The following is a 15,267-nucleotide window of genomic DNA, read 5'->3' as shown; positions in this document are numbered from 1 at the left end:
CTAAAACCAAGGATTAGCAAGGGAGACATCAAGCAAAGTAGAGCTATCAAAAAAGCCAAAGATGTCTTTATTTCTAGAAATTATCAGAAATTTAAAGCATCAGAGTATTTTTCCCTTTTAGTTAATTTTAGATTAGAACTAAGTAGAATAGACAGGAATATAGATCTGAAGACAGAATATGGAACTTACTGAAATCAACTAAATGAATGTATGTCTTCCTTAGTGGGTCTGCATTTCTAATTTACAAAAATTGAGTTGCACCTGTATTTGAGCAAGTTGTACTTAATATTGGCTGTTAAAGATACACATTTACATTCTTTTATATGTATATACATACCTTTATATAGAATAACTGAATTGAAATACCTTTAGAAATCTATAATTTGAATCTAAATTTAGATTTTCCCTTTTATTTTTATTTTTTTGTGAGGAGATCAGCCCTGTGCTAACAACTGCCAATCCTTCTCTTTTTTGCTGAGGAAGACTGGCCCTCAGCTAACATCTGTGCCCATCTTCCTCAACTTGATATGGGATGCCGCCGCAGCGTGGCTTGCCAAGCAGTGCGTCGGTGCGCGCCCGGGATCTGAACCGGCGAACCCTGGGCTGCCGCAGCGGAGCATGTGTACTTAACCGCTTGCGCCACCGGGCCGGCCCCTTTCCCTTTTAAATTGTGAATTTTCTGTGGTTTGTGCTGCATTGATTCACTTTTGTTAAGTACTCATAGCAGAGAAGAGACTGACAAATGTCTAGAAAAGTTGATAATGTTTTGATTCAGGATATTTTGATTTGGGCCCAGTGATGGCCTCCAATAGGGAATTTGCCAGAGAGAATGAAGACCCTTTTTCTAAGGTGGGACAAATTTAGTGTTTACTTTGGGATTGTATTAATATGGCTGCTATTAAAACAATCTCTAACTGAAATGCCTGATATAGGGAACTCAGAAATAGAACAAGAGGCTGGTGCCATGCCAATTGCCAGGAGAAAATAAAACAACGAAGCTGCATTAATTACTCTGATCTGGTTCTGACTTAGTTAATAGGCTCTTCATATTCTGTATTTACAGTTTGTAAACTTACTGTATTCATTCAACAAAGTGAATAGAATTAAAAAATGAAAGCTCTAGCAATTAATATGCTGTTGTGCTATTTTGAATAAAGAAATAGGAAGTTTAAAGTCATAGTGATAATAGATGGTCGAAATATTTTTAGTTTTCCAGGATGTCTTGGTGTCTATCATGGATAGTTGACAATAAGATCAGAATAGAAACAGTTCACCTTTTTTTGTTTAATCTTTACTCAAGAGACTTAACATGTATCGACTCAAGGACATTTTTCCCTTCACTTTCCTTGTGACTTTAGGTGGAAATAATTTTCTCCTTGTCATATTAATAGAGCACTGTAATTTTTTTTTGTATTTTAAAAGTTGTTAAATATATCTAACAAATTTTACCATTTTAACCATTTTTTTTAAAGTGTACAGTTCTGTGGCGTTAAGTACATTCACAATGTGCAACCATCACCACCATCCGTCTGTAATTTTTTTGATAAAAATCTTTTATTTATTTATTTATTTATTGTGAGGAAGATCAGCCCTGAGCTAACACCCATGCTAATCCTCCTCTTTTTGCTGAGGAAGACCAGCTCTGAGCTAACATCTATTGCCAATCCTCCTCCTTCCCCCCCACCAAAGCCCCAGTAGATAGTTGTATGTCATAGCTGCACATCCTTCTAGTTGCTATATGTGGGACTCGGCCTCAGCATGGCTGGAGAAGCGGTGCGTTGGTGCACGCCCGGGATCCGAACCCAGGCTGCCAGTAGCGGAGCGCGTGCACTTAACCGCTAAGCCACGGGGTCGGCCAGATAAAAATCTTTTAGATTTGGGATGGTATTGTTCTAAGAGGTGTTTGGAAATTAAGTCACAGAAGTATTCTTCTCGGTCAGGCAGCCTGGCTTCCAAGATTCCTTCCTAATCAACCTGCAGTCCTGCACAATGCTAATAATGGTGCCCCCATTTTTAAGAACTGTTGGGGGCCAGCCCAGTGGCGTAGTGGTTAAGTGCCTGCGCTCTGCCTCGGCTGCCTGGGTTTCGCAGGTTTGGATCCCAGGTGTGCACTGACGTACCGCTTGTCAAGCCATGCTGTGGCGGCGTCCCATATAAAGTAGGGGAAGATGGGCACGGATGTTAGCCCAGGGCCAGTCTTCCTCAGAAAAAAAAAGAGGAGGATTGGCAAATGTTAGCTCAGGGCCGATCTTCCTCAGCAAAAAGAGGAGGATGGACATCAGATGTTGGCTCAGGGCTAAACTTCCTTAAAAAAAAAAAAAAACGATAACTGCTTCTTGGTGAAATTTTTAGGTAAATTAGTGTGATTGCATTTACCCATTAAATACTCAAGAGTAGGTTTTTTTAGGTTAAAACTATCCCTTCCCAGTGACAAAAGCAATTGTTTTGGACAATTTTATGAATGTGGAAACCATTTAAATTATTTTAGTAATGGAATTAATTAAATTAGTTTCCAAAAACTTAAATTATTTACATTCCATCACATTTTTGCTGTATTTTCAAATTTGCCGTATTTTCAAATTTTTCCACTTTTTGTGTCAGTACAATTAATGGAAAACAAATATGCCTTGATATATGTAGATTATTAAAATTCTAAGATCATCTTGTGTACCACATTTTGGTAAAAATACTGATTTAAATTAGTTTTTACATCATGTCTTTTAATCCATCTTGGGATGGATTAGTCAAATTTTAATGCATCTAATTAATCTCTGAAAAAACTAATTGCCAAACGAGTTTTTTCTTATAGATTTCTGTGTTATGGTACAAATTACAGATTGGTTGTAGGGAGCTGTAAAGGAAAAGAAGAAACTAGCCTCAAAAATAATCAGGATTTATCAAAATATTGAATTTGTGACTCAAATTGTCATTTTCCAATTGAAGAAATTAGATGGCTTTTGTTTGTAAAACAATTTCTTAAACCTTTGATGTGAAAACAGACCAGTTTTAAAATACCTGGTGTTAAAACTTGGTTTAAACGTGAATTATTATTTTTTCTTCAAATTCCTGGTATTTTTGTAAGGTCTCATTAAAAATAAATTGAAAACACAGCCATTATGTAAATACTGAATTTTCTTTGTGTCATAAGAATGTGACCTTAGAAATCTGTCTTAACCAGAAATCATGATTTAAAACTTCTTATAATTTTTTCTATCTTAGTATCTAGAAGGGAAGCTGGATACTCCATAGCTCAAGTGCTATGCTATCACACTTTTTTCCTTTTCACATAAACTAAAAAACTTGAAATTATAATGCATACCAAGTTTTAGCGAGGGCTCATTTCTTCTTTAATATGTAAGATAATTTTATAACCCTGAGTGTCCCTCATTTATTTCTCTACAACACAAAGATTCACTTAAAAGCTATTGAAATGCCTAGAAGAAAGATAATTTTTTCCCCTGGTAAAATAGATTTTTTTGTTTGCCTGGGGAGAATATTTTCGTAGAAATGTGAGGGTCATCCTGTTGAGTGTAAAAGATAGAAATGCATACTTAGGGGGGCTGGCCCCGTGGCGTAGCAGTTAAGTGCGCATGCTCCGCTGCTGGCGGCCTGGGTTCCGATCCCGGGCGCGCACCGACGCTTGTCAAGCCATGCTGTGGCGGCGTCCCACACAAAGTGGAGGAAGATGGGCACGGATATTAGCTCAAGGCCGGTCTTCCTCAGCAAAAAGAGGAGGATTGGCATGGATGTTAGCTCAGGGCTGATCTTCCTCACAAAATAAATAAATAAATAAATAGAAATGCATACTTAGGAGTATATGACTTGCCAGTGAGGCTGGTGAGTTGAAGCATTCATTAACGTTTTTGCACCAGTAGTGCTTGGGATCAGGTTTTTATTGAGCAAACAGTCATTCTCTTCCACTTTTCAGGCACATGGTTGAAAGTACAGGCCCTGGAGCCAGATTGCCTAGATTCAAAGTCTGACTTGGCTCTGCCACTTCCAAGCTGTGTGATCTTAGGCAGGTTACCTTAATGTCATCATCTGTGAAATGGGGAGAATAATAGTACCTCCTCAAGGTGATTGTGAGAATTTAAATATTTTAAAGCAATAAAGTGCCTGGCACAAGGCCTGTATAAATACTTGCTATCATTACCACAACCACCACTTTCTTTGTCTGGCATAGAAATTTCATTCTGGTAGCTTTCGGTATTTCTGCAACATACACAGTATAAATGGAAAAAATGTTATAGCAACGTTATTCTTACCTGAAAATTACAGTAATCATAGTATGATCATAAACATCTAGAAGTAGGCGTGAACTATTTCCAACAAGCATTTGTGGAGGACAGCTGGGTTGGAGGTCATGGGGATTATAGTGAAGGAAGATGCATTAACATCACATTTCAGGTCTTGCCCCATTCATTTATGTATGGCATAAATTCCAGGAGTCTGTTACTCTTCCATTTCTGTTCTCCCTTTATGCCAAGCACAGGGCCTGACATAGTAGAAATGATGGTCTACTTGTGAGCGAATGAGGAAGAGTAATTCTGGTTCAGACACTTATGTACTAACGACCAATAACTGTCAGAAACCTGGCACATCGCAAATCCTTTCAAAGAGGAATGAGAAGTATCCAGGCTGGTGGGGGTCAATGGAGGAGAGCTCCTCTTAGGAGAGCTTTTTGAAGGTATTAGAACCACAAAGGTACAGTTGTCAGCTTTTAAGTAGTGTAAATGAGCTGATTGGCACAGATGCTGTTTTCCCATGGGACTCTGGCGTTTTATTATTCTAATATTTGCCAAATGGTGAAAAAGTGGACATTAATTTGAACATTCCTTTTTATTTTTTATTGCTACTAGTATGAGTAGGAGATTTTTCCCCCTTTCTAGGAGGGAAATACCTCACATTCCAAGGCCTTGATCTGTTTGCGTTGTGGCTGTATATTCCAGAGGGTAGTCATTTTTACCCATGGCTCATTTTTGAGATGCTGTTGATTACAAACCTATGATTTCCGGCCCCCAGTTTAAGTTCTAGCAGGGCATCTGGCTGGAAGTGGCACATCTTGGTGTGAGTCCTGGTATGCTGGGAAGAACTATATGCGGTTTGTCTAAAGCCCTAGAAAAATAACTAGTTAGAGAAAATAGCGCTAGGCTAGAAAACCAGAAGTTCTCTTGTAAAACAATAATATTCTATTGTAGAATAATAAATGAATGGCTATTTTTCTAACCAGTTATTTATGCTTTTTCCTGCTTGTTCATGTTGCAATATACTGTATTGTATAAGAGAAAATTTATATTGACTGTTCAGCAAGATAATAGGTGCATGTACGTAATCTTAATTATATAGGTTTTAATTCTGGGCTTTGCTGAAAGAGCACGACCTTGTGCTTGCTTCTTTCGTGCACTTTAAAAGGGAGACTGGGTGTTTCTGTCCCCTGTTCTGATTTGCCCCTTAATATCTCTGCTGCCTTCCAGGAATAGTTGCCATTGTTGCACATAAGCTTTCTCTTAAGGACAAAATAAGTAATTTCCAGTGAAATCGCTGCTCTTCCTGAGGGTGTCTTTCCATTTACTGCATTACTGCCAGGACTCCCTGGCTTTCGCTAATGGGTCCTGTACGTGTGGTCAATTTCTAAAGAAAAACCCTTGAGACCCTAAAAGCATTGAGGGGAAACGCATCTTAAACGTGAGCTGAAAAGACTCATGAGCCAGGCTCTGTGGACCCAGGACTGGCAAGTTAATATTTCACTGGATATTTCAGGGGATGGCAGGGGGAGATGCACAGGGAAAGATGATCTTGCTCTGAGGCAGATTCTTGACTCTTGCCTAGAATCAAAAAGGAGGTTCTTCAGAGTGATTGTGGAACCCTAACAAGTCCTTACGAAAGGAGAGGTTCAAAGATAAATTGTGCATTCAGATTACTTTTCTTCTTGTATAACTGCTGTTGGGTTATAGTTAATAGTATATTTAAAGTATATTAAATATACTTAAATAGTATAGTTAAGTTTTCCCATGAACAAAAGGGTAAATAACCTCATTAAACTTCATTTGAGAAAATTGTTCTCTGAGTTAAAATTCAGAAGTTTATAGATCAGGTGTATAAAATATCTCCTTTTCAATGTCAGAAAAGCCTTTTTTAAAGTTTTAATTATATGCTACTGCTTCTGATTTAACTTGCCATTTTAAAAATAATTATTTTACGGTAAGGATTGAACATTGTCTAAATCAATGATCCCAGAGTTGCCTACACTGATGAGATAGATGAATTGTGTATTTATACTTAACGAAGGGAAGTAAGCAGACAAGCAAATATGTTAAAAAAATAGGCTTACACTAACAGTCATTCATTTGAATCATGCTTAGTATTTGAAGTCTCTGTTCTGAAAGCCTAAGTGAGGAAGCTTGTCTTGTCACGCTTACTTCAAGCAGGTATGATCTCAAGCAGTCACTTCAGGCCCTCAACAGTAGCACTGGTGGGTACTGGTGGGCACTGGTATTCAAGGAGAAAGGGATTCAGACAGTTTTTGGTCGTTCTGCAAAACAGGGTCTCTGAGCTCATTAATGACAGAATACGAATAGGGATGACCTTCAGCCCTCCATACCGAGAAGATCAGGACTATTCCAACACTAGGCTAGTGTTAGGCTAGTGAACATTTTTTGTCAGAACATTAAATGTGAGTTAGCGTTGGAGGGCAGCATCTTGGCGTGCCCTAAGGCATCTCACTGCTGAATTGACTTGGGCCGGAGAGTGCCCTCTCCTGGCCAAGGCTGGTGTGTACACACCTCTCAAGTCTGTTTTCCTTTAGTACCAAAGCTTCACATTCTGTGTGAAGCCAGCAAATTATCTAGAATAAATTCATTATGAAAATTCAACTGAATTTTGGTCTTATTTTTAAATTTTTTTTTGTAAAATGGATTAAAAAGAACTCGAATGACTGCTCTATTTTTGTTAACTTGGTTTTTTCTACCATAGGTCTCAACAAATGGCAGCTATTACATCAGACAGTGACGAGTCCTGCTGCTCCCTTACAGTGTCTGACAGACCACTGTGGATTCAGACTGGGAGCATTGAAGTTAACAGTGAAACGGGCAGGTCTGTCTGTGTTAAGCCCTGCCACAAGTGAAGAGGGCATCATGTCATCACTTGATCATTCCCAAAGCAGATTAGGCTAGACGTACAAGAATTCAGTAATTCTTTTTCCTTAGTGTTCATTGACCTTGGTAGCTGGGTGTACTTCATGTAGGGGATAGTTTTAATGACTGAAAATAAGTTGCAATTGATATTACCTGCTGTGGTAAAAAAACAGAGCCAGCCTTCTTCCAGCTTCCATGAATTGAGAGGCGTTTCTCCTAGGGTGGCAGAATTATGACAAATAGTAATGGAGTCTCCATGGAAAGTCAAATAGTGGATTTCTTTATCTTTTCACTATCTCAGTCTTTCTTTGTCAGTTTATATTTATTACTTCTTAATGTATAGGTAAGGATATATATATCCATATATAAACATATATATATTCTTTGTGAATTAACCTCAAAACCATTGTCATTTACATAAGGCAAGTCAAAACTCAGAGGGTGGCAATATATAATGCTGAAATGTAGTTGTAGTCTATTTAAGTACATTTATTAAAACCCCCTTGGATAATGCCTAAAAGGCTTATTTTGGGCTCTTAGCACGAAAGGCTTAGGGATTTTTGTTGTGCTGCTTTTGAACTATGACCTTTTGCTTCCCTGAATTAAGGCTATGTAACCCTCTGGTGTTAGCGGCTAGGGGAGAGCTGTAATTGGGCTGTATCGTTGCATATGAGCTATAATTTGCAAGCTGGGTCAGAATGGCACATTTTGGATGAGAGATTGAAGCTGGGATATTTTGGACTCTTACCTGTATGGGGTGGTAGCTACCCTTGCAGCAATCTCTTGAGGGAATAGCGTTTTTTTAGTTTTTTGCAGCTCTCATAGGATATTAAGATCTGCTTCAATCCTTGGCTTTCCTGCCAAGTTGAACAGGCCTCACTAAGGTAGAAGCCAGATATTGAGAGAGTCATAAGTAGAAGGAAATGGATTTGTACATGGGATTGGCTATTTACTTTTCTCTTTCAGTTTATAAAATGGGGATATTTACTTCCAAAGTTCTGTGTGAGTCTAAATTTATTAGTAGTATGATCGTATTAGTATAATATCTTAGTTTTAGAAAATAAAAACTTTTCTTAGCTCAACGTCAAATTTTAAAACAACTAGTGTTAATCATTCTGTTTCTTCAGAAGCAAGGACTGCCTTCACCTTCCATTCTGATATGTGCGGTATTTATGGCTAGCAGTCATTTTTCATTGCCGGAGAAGAAACGTGATAGAATGCCCTGTGAAACTTGTTTGACAGGCCCGACCCAGTCAGTGAATGAAGCACGGCAACACTGGGAAATTAACATAAGATCTGGAGTTCTGTCAAAGACTGGGAAAGATGCCTACTTTGAAATGTTTGGAAGTTAAATATTGAGAAGGATAGGGTGGTTTTTCTTTTTTCCTTTTTACTTTCTATGTTTATTTTGTCTGTTATTATTCCACTGGAAATAGCATATCTTTGGTTTAAAAATACATTTGACCAAAAACATCATCTTTCTCTTCACGGATCACCTCTTTTGGAATTCAGACCTTTAGTGGTACTTAGGCTCCCAGGTTTGAGAGGCATAATCAGAGATTGTAGAGGGTTTCAATGGGGTTCTTACCACGTGTTGGTATTAAAGGGAGATTGGTAATGTTGGGCATTCTGGTCATGCTACTTGGCAGTAATTTTTATAAGCCTTGCCCTTTAAATGTTCTGTTCAGAGTCCTGCTTTTTGTTGGCGGTCTGGTGCAGAGTGCCTCTGCTGACAGTCAGGTTTGCTGGTGTGACAGGGGACACCACGGTCAGTCTAACCAGCATGCGCAAGTTGTCTTCTAGTTAAAATGGTCCTCTTGATGCCTTCTGATGTGCTGTGTCTACCTCGTAGGAGGCATGCTCTGCCCCCTCTTTTTTGCTTTTTGCATATATGTAGACAGTGTGATCTGCAGCTGATTTTTACATAGCTTGGGTTTGTATATAAATTTGCTTCTTAAGCCTGTAGGTAGCCTGTGCTAGAGGAAGGCTGCTGGTGCTTCCTAGCAGTCCACAGCAGCCAAGCTGACTTGCAGAGTTTAGGATTGTTACCTGTGAAATGGCAGAATAAAGGACAAAGCTAAAATTCACCCTTTATTAGGCAAATATTCATAAACAAGTATTTTTAAAAATACACTCAAGTGCAGATTGACTATGTGAAGGTGACAACCATTTTATTTGTGTTGGAGTTTGGCCAGATATACTGCCGAAATAACATGAATGCTTCTGTTGGTTTAGAGTGGCATTAAGTTGTTTTCTCAAAAAAATATTGGTCACGTTTAACTGATTTAAAACAAAAAGTTAGGTGTGATCCCACAATCTATAGAGGGCTTAATTTAAACAATGAGGACATCATTTTTCTCATATAATTACTTGTGCTTAACTACATTCTCTTCCTTTTCTTTACTATATTTCAGCACAAAGACATTAGCAGGCTGCTGGTTTCATGGACCTGTACCACAATGACACAGAACACCAGAGCATCAGGACTGAATGCAATTGGAGACTCAGATTTTTAAAGCTGCACTGAGAAGTAAATGTTAAGGCAGTGGTTAAAATCAACAGTCTATAAAGGGGCACTTGCAAATTGTGCTATAGTAAACCGAAGAAAAGCTATTAGGGGACTATTTTATAAAAAATGAACTGTCGCAATAAATTATGAATGAGATGAGGAGAAAGGTGATGTGAAATACACATACAAAAAACTCACTTGAATTTTATGTATGGAGAATCACTGACAGTAACATCTTTTGAACGTGAAGTTTTTATCAGTACAGTTTAGACAGGCCTAAAAGGCATAGGAGAATGGCAGAAATATTGAATTATTTTTCATACTAAAACTTTGTGCTTTCTCCAAGGTTTATGTTAATCAGTTTAGATATAAGCAGAGCTATTTCTAAAATGGCTCTCCTATGAAACAGCAATAGTCACATATGCCGAGGCCAATGTTTCCTTCAGGGTGCCAGTGGAAATGACAGAAAAGATTATCTAACATCCTACTAAAAGGATAGCAAAGTGCTCCACCCCACCCCGCAAAGAAAATTTGGATCTTTTCTTTAATAAAGCAGGGCTGTATTATCTTGAATATACGTTTGCTTGTTAGAACATATTAAGATGTATTTATTTGCCACCAGTATTTAACATTTTGTGCACATTTTCATAATACATTCTAATCTTTCAAATTCTGACTCAGAGTGGATAGGCTAGTGTTGATCTTGGAGTGAAAACGTATACTCTAAGAGCCAGTTCTTAATTCTACTGAGCTGGAAAGGCTTATATTATTCTCCCTCTCCTTACTGGTTTTATCTAGTTTAGAAAAGGTGACAGTATCTGAATTTTGATGTGGACTTCTCTCCACAGAGACCCCCCCCTCCTTCTGTCTAAGTGCAAGAAATTCTCACAGGGGTCAGGTGGGACTTGACCCTGGAGAACAAGCAGCAGGAACAGACCCATAAAGACAGCTTCGAACTTTTCATGCCTGGAGCATGAATTCTTATTAATGGAAACCGTAATGTTTTTCTTGTCTTTAGAAAATACATATTGTGAAAACCCTTAATTTTTCTTTTTTAATGAATGGAGAAAACATTAATGAGAAAACCAAATGGACCTGTTAGTACTACATTTTTAAGGCATTTTATATTTGATGGTGCCGTGCTTTTAATAATAAAACAAGTTTTTTAGTGGCAATACTGATTTATTTTTTAAACCAGAAAGATAACCCATATTGATAACTTACTACAAAAAAGGGCAAAAAAATGCCAAAAAATAAAAAAATACAAAATTCATTTGAAGCAACATAACAGATAACTGAGCATTTGGCTCAAGTGTTCAACCTTTCCATAATATTACTGTATAGGCTTGGAATTACTTAGTAACCCCTCAGGATTAATAAAAGGTTCTGGGTGAGAGTTTTAGAACACTCAATATAACAGACTAGGATTTGTTCTACAACTCAAGAAGAAAAGATAGGCAATCTTGCTTCTAGTGAGCTTAATGCAAATCCTAAATTACACTGCGAGTTATTAAAAGTTTTGATCACATGCTAAAATTGTGGAAAGTTCTTTATCATGAAGTCATTATACATTTGATCAAATCTGAAAAAGTCAGCTCAGGAACTGTAGCAGCAGGGAGTTCTAAAGATGCTGCGTACTTCAGTGGGGCCCTGCTCTCCATGGCCCTAGGGCTTCAGCTCGGGTCTGTCCGGTTCTTTCAGATATGTAACACCAGCAGTACCTTTTAGGCTCACTTCAAGAACCAGATAACTCCCAAGCCATGGAGGATTGTATAATCAACATTTTTAAGCTTTAGAATTCTTTATTTGTGCAGAGTGATGGAAATGACCAAGAAGTAAGATAAAGGCAAAAGAATTGGGAGAGGTCAGGTTTTAAGTATCTAAATATTTTTTCTCATGACAAATTCGCAAAGGTGTTTTGTTATAAACCAGATTTTCATTTTTTTAAAAATGAAACTTGGTGGTATTTAAAATCTAGACATACCATGTTGCTGTTTCACTTTCATTGCTTTAGTTGCTTAATATTTAAGCTTTGCTTCATGCTACCTTTGACTGTATTTCATATCTTCACAAGCCTATTTCATTTTGTAGACTTGAATGACAAAAATTGTTTCTCATCTAAAGTATGCTGAGACTTAAATGTTAAAGAATGTTGTGTGACATTTATCCAATAAAGTCTTGATTTTTTTTTAAATTTAGTTATTTAAAAACTATTTGTTTACTTTTTAGGAGTTAGATTTTAAAGGTTATATATTTTTTTTACTATTAAAATTGAACCATAGTTCTTTAGGGAGCTGTTTTAAGAGGCATTGCTTCCTTAGGAGAATGACCTGTAAGTTTTTAATCACTGGGAGGTTTTACGGGAACTCACTATGACCAGGGATAGAGGAAGGGTGAAGAATTGTGCACAAACATTACTGTTTTCTGATGGAAACAACCTGCCATTCAGAGTTGGATGTAATTAAACAAACATATACTGGTGAGTTCTTTTGTTTGTTTGTTTTAGTTTTAAGGAGTCCTGCCCTTATGGATACACGGTTGCTTCTTGAAAAGCCCAGCAATTTCAGTGTGAGGTCAAGTGTTGGGCCACAAACACTCAGTTGTCAGGAAAAAACTAGCGTCTTAAAACCTACGAGACAGTTGAGATTTTTTAGGACTGACCCAGAAACTTAGGTCAGTCAGTGTACCTTTTTATTCCCCATTTGAGTAAAGCCGTCCTTTAGAAGGCTACCTGTTCCTCCAGTATATACATGGTGTCTTTAATCGCATACATTTTCCCATTTCAATTCATGTAAATGAGTGTAAAAAGGCGGCTACTGGAATCTGGCTCTGTTAATATCTTTTTTTCCCTCAAGTTTCCCACTAATGAAAATGGAGCTAGGGAAAACCAGGGAAGGTAAACAAGCCACATGCACGTTATCTGGGAAGCCCTACATGAAACCCCCTCTCACCCCCATACCATATTCCTGATCACATTGTATACACGTGTTGCTATGTTTATAGACACAACTCCTACAAGATAGAGGGAATGAGTGACGAAACCCGTAGATGAAACTTAGGATCTTTTTGGTGCTGTCTTCAGATAAGGAAGTGTAATAAGTTTAGATTCATGCCTTGGAGTCACATATGGACTGTCCCAGGACCTCCCTGAGCATGCTGGGTATGTCACTGCAAATATGCTGCACTGTAGATAGATAAGTCAGCTGTTTTCCTGCTTTTATACCTGATAGCTCAGTACTTCTCCTCTTTCGAGTAATGAGTCTTCCTTCAGTGCTTTGAATAGAGCACACTGTGTTTCTTAAGCATAATTTTTCTACAGTGATGAGCGTCCTGCCAAATCTTTGCTTATTCACAATGAAACTTCATGGCCTAACAACGCCTTTGCTTTGATATTGAGAAGGTAATGAACCTGCGATGAAAGAGAATACAACTCAGGAATATCGCGTCAGGAAGAAAGAGCTGGCCACACACAGTGGCCGTGTCGGTGTCCTTAAGAGGGAAGAAGATGTAGGATCAGCCCTTTCATCACCCTCCTGCGGCCTGATTGTAGAAGCAACCCTCTAGCGGTAAGGAGGGAAAGTGAGGTGGTGATATTGAGAGGAAGACGCTGCTGTCCCAATACCCTGCTGCAGTGTAAGGTAGAGATGTGGATTCCAGTCTTAGTCCTATCAGTTCTTCTGTCTGTCGGTGACAGAAGAATCATGCAGTGGCTGCACTGGCCAAAACGGTGTGGAAAATAAGCGTCTCAACAAACTCTTCAGTTCCTACTCAGCCAAGGCCAAAAACATGGAGACATTAGAGAATTTTTGTCCTTGAGTGAAATAGTTTATAGTCATGTTTCTGAATTCTGTCTAAGCTCAGTGTCTAACTCCTGTGGATCCTGCGTAGACGGCTCAAACCTGCGATCTGAAGGTGAACGCTCAGCAATGTGAAGTGCCTTGAGGTGACAGGGAGCCTGCTGTGTCACGGCCTCAGAAAAGCACAGCCAGCGGCTTCAGTAAGACACAAGGCAACCTTACAGAAGACGGTGATGGGGGTGATCCTTCACGTGTTTACGTGCAGCTTCTTTAACACCTGTAGGAAATGAGGCAGGCTGGAAAAGCTTTTGCAGCACAAGCTGAAGCTATAACTCGGCCTCTGATGCCAACTCTGCCAACAGCAGAATCCAATCAAAGTGTCACACAGACCTAGGGAATTACCAGACTTTTTCTCCCAGTTAACTTCATGAGGCAAAGTTGCAAACAAGCATATTCTATTTTGAGGCAGTCAAACCATCCCTACAAAACTGTCTTGTGTACTTGAGACCAAGTACTACAGAGAGTCCACCAAAGCCTACATCTTTTGAAATTTAAACGCTATTTTCCCCACCTCACTATTCCCTTGCTTCCCATCCCTGGCCCCACTGAGGATGGCTTTGTCTTTAGTTTGCTTGAAGACTTGCACGTTTGTATATTTCTGACTTGCTACGTTTGGGGAGTTGGAGGGCATCAAGTGGCATGAGGCGGTTGCCTGGTGTGAGTCTAGGTTAGGGTGCCTGATGTAGACATCAGTCTGGCACAGCACCCCAGAGAGGGACAATGAGGCTCCAGTAACTTCAGATCTGTCTCCTCATATTTGGAACTAAGGGTTCCCTGCAGAGCCTCTGGGTTGGTTCCCTTCACATCTGTAGTGATGCCTCATGGCTTAGGACCCCCAGTGCCTGACAGGAGTTCCCATCTGGGTAGGCTGTACTTCTCAGCAAGCCAGAACTAGCAGCTGGGACTGAATCACGGCCACAGATTGTTAGCTGTGGGCTTCCTTGGCGATGAGGCAGCAGGCCCTGCCATCCTTTAGCTAAGGGAAATGTAAGCTTCCAAAGTTTCCCCATGAGTGAAAGGAAAAAGAAGGTAGGGAGTCATACTTCTAGTTCTGGCTCATAGAACTTAACTCCTGTATGATGGAGCTTATTCCTAGGCATGCAGACCTCAGAGGGTTGGAAAACTAGAAGCAAACCGAATATTTTTATTACAGACTATTTAAGACATTTGTACAACAAACAAACCCCATGTATCCGTCCCTAGCTTCAACAATTACCAACTCGTAGCCAGGAAGATTGAAAGTTTGCATGCTCTGAAATATGAGGGCATCCTCACTAGTTTTTGTAAGTAGTTTTATCATTAGTTTCTTTGATTGCCCCTTGAAGGGTTTTAAGCAGTCGTTCTGATAGTCTATGGTCATTTTAGCCCTACCTCTTGGGCTGGCTGGTGGCAGGTAATCCATTTCTCATTTGCAGGAACATTAACGGACTGGGTGTAGCGCAGGCTCAGGGCAGCTCTCCACACAACAGAAGGAAGTGACTGGAAATGATCACCTCCTTTCTCTACGGTTTTTAATTGTGCAGTTCCCCGAAGGAACAGATTTTTCAGCCACTTCTGGTGAGATGTGCACAGACTTCCTTTTTTAAAGGAAATCCAGGTGATGGAAGGACTAGGCTTGTTACTATGGAAGTGAAGAAGGGCAGGCTGAAAAGGCTCAGAAACATCTCACTGAAATCGGTTCAAGGATATTTTACTAGGGTTGTGGGTGTGTATCAAGTACACAATTTACACTGATAGGATTATTTGAGGAAGAGTTCAATGCCTTAAG

At 39.1% G+C, this 15,267-nt stretch overlaps 1 protein-coding gene across 4 annotated transcripts in view; it reads left to right on the top strand.

Annotated features, from left to right (window-relative positions):
* The window catches only part of PWWP2A (PWWP domain containing 2A), a 33,637-nt gene extending 21,801 nt beyond the window's left edge, over positions 1-11,836 (top strand). For 2 of the 4 annotated variants that reach the window (XM_058545088.1, XM_058545043.1), the window contains exon 3: positions 9,548-11,836. In XM_058545088.1, coding sequence (XP_058401071.1) covers positions 9,548-9,561 — 14 coding nt within the window. In that variant the 3' untranslated portion in view covers positions 9,562-11,836. Of the gene's footprint in view, positions 1-6,972; positions 7,093-9,547 lie in introns of those variants that run through there. The other 2 variants (XM_058545080.1, XM_058545052.1) reach the window with 2 other exon arrangements.
* Positions 11,837-15,267: the final 3,431 nt, after the last annotated feature.

Source organism: Diceros bicornis, chromosome 1 (assembly GCF_020826845.1).
Source record: "Diceros bicornis minor isolate mBicDic1 chromosome 1, mDicBic1.mat.cur, whole genome shotgun sequence".
NCBI lineage: Eukaryota > Metazoa > Chordata > Mammalia > Perissodactyla > Rhinocerotidae > Diceros > Diceros bicornis.
This window is presented reverse-complemented; position numbering and strand designations above follow the sequence as displayed.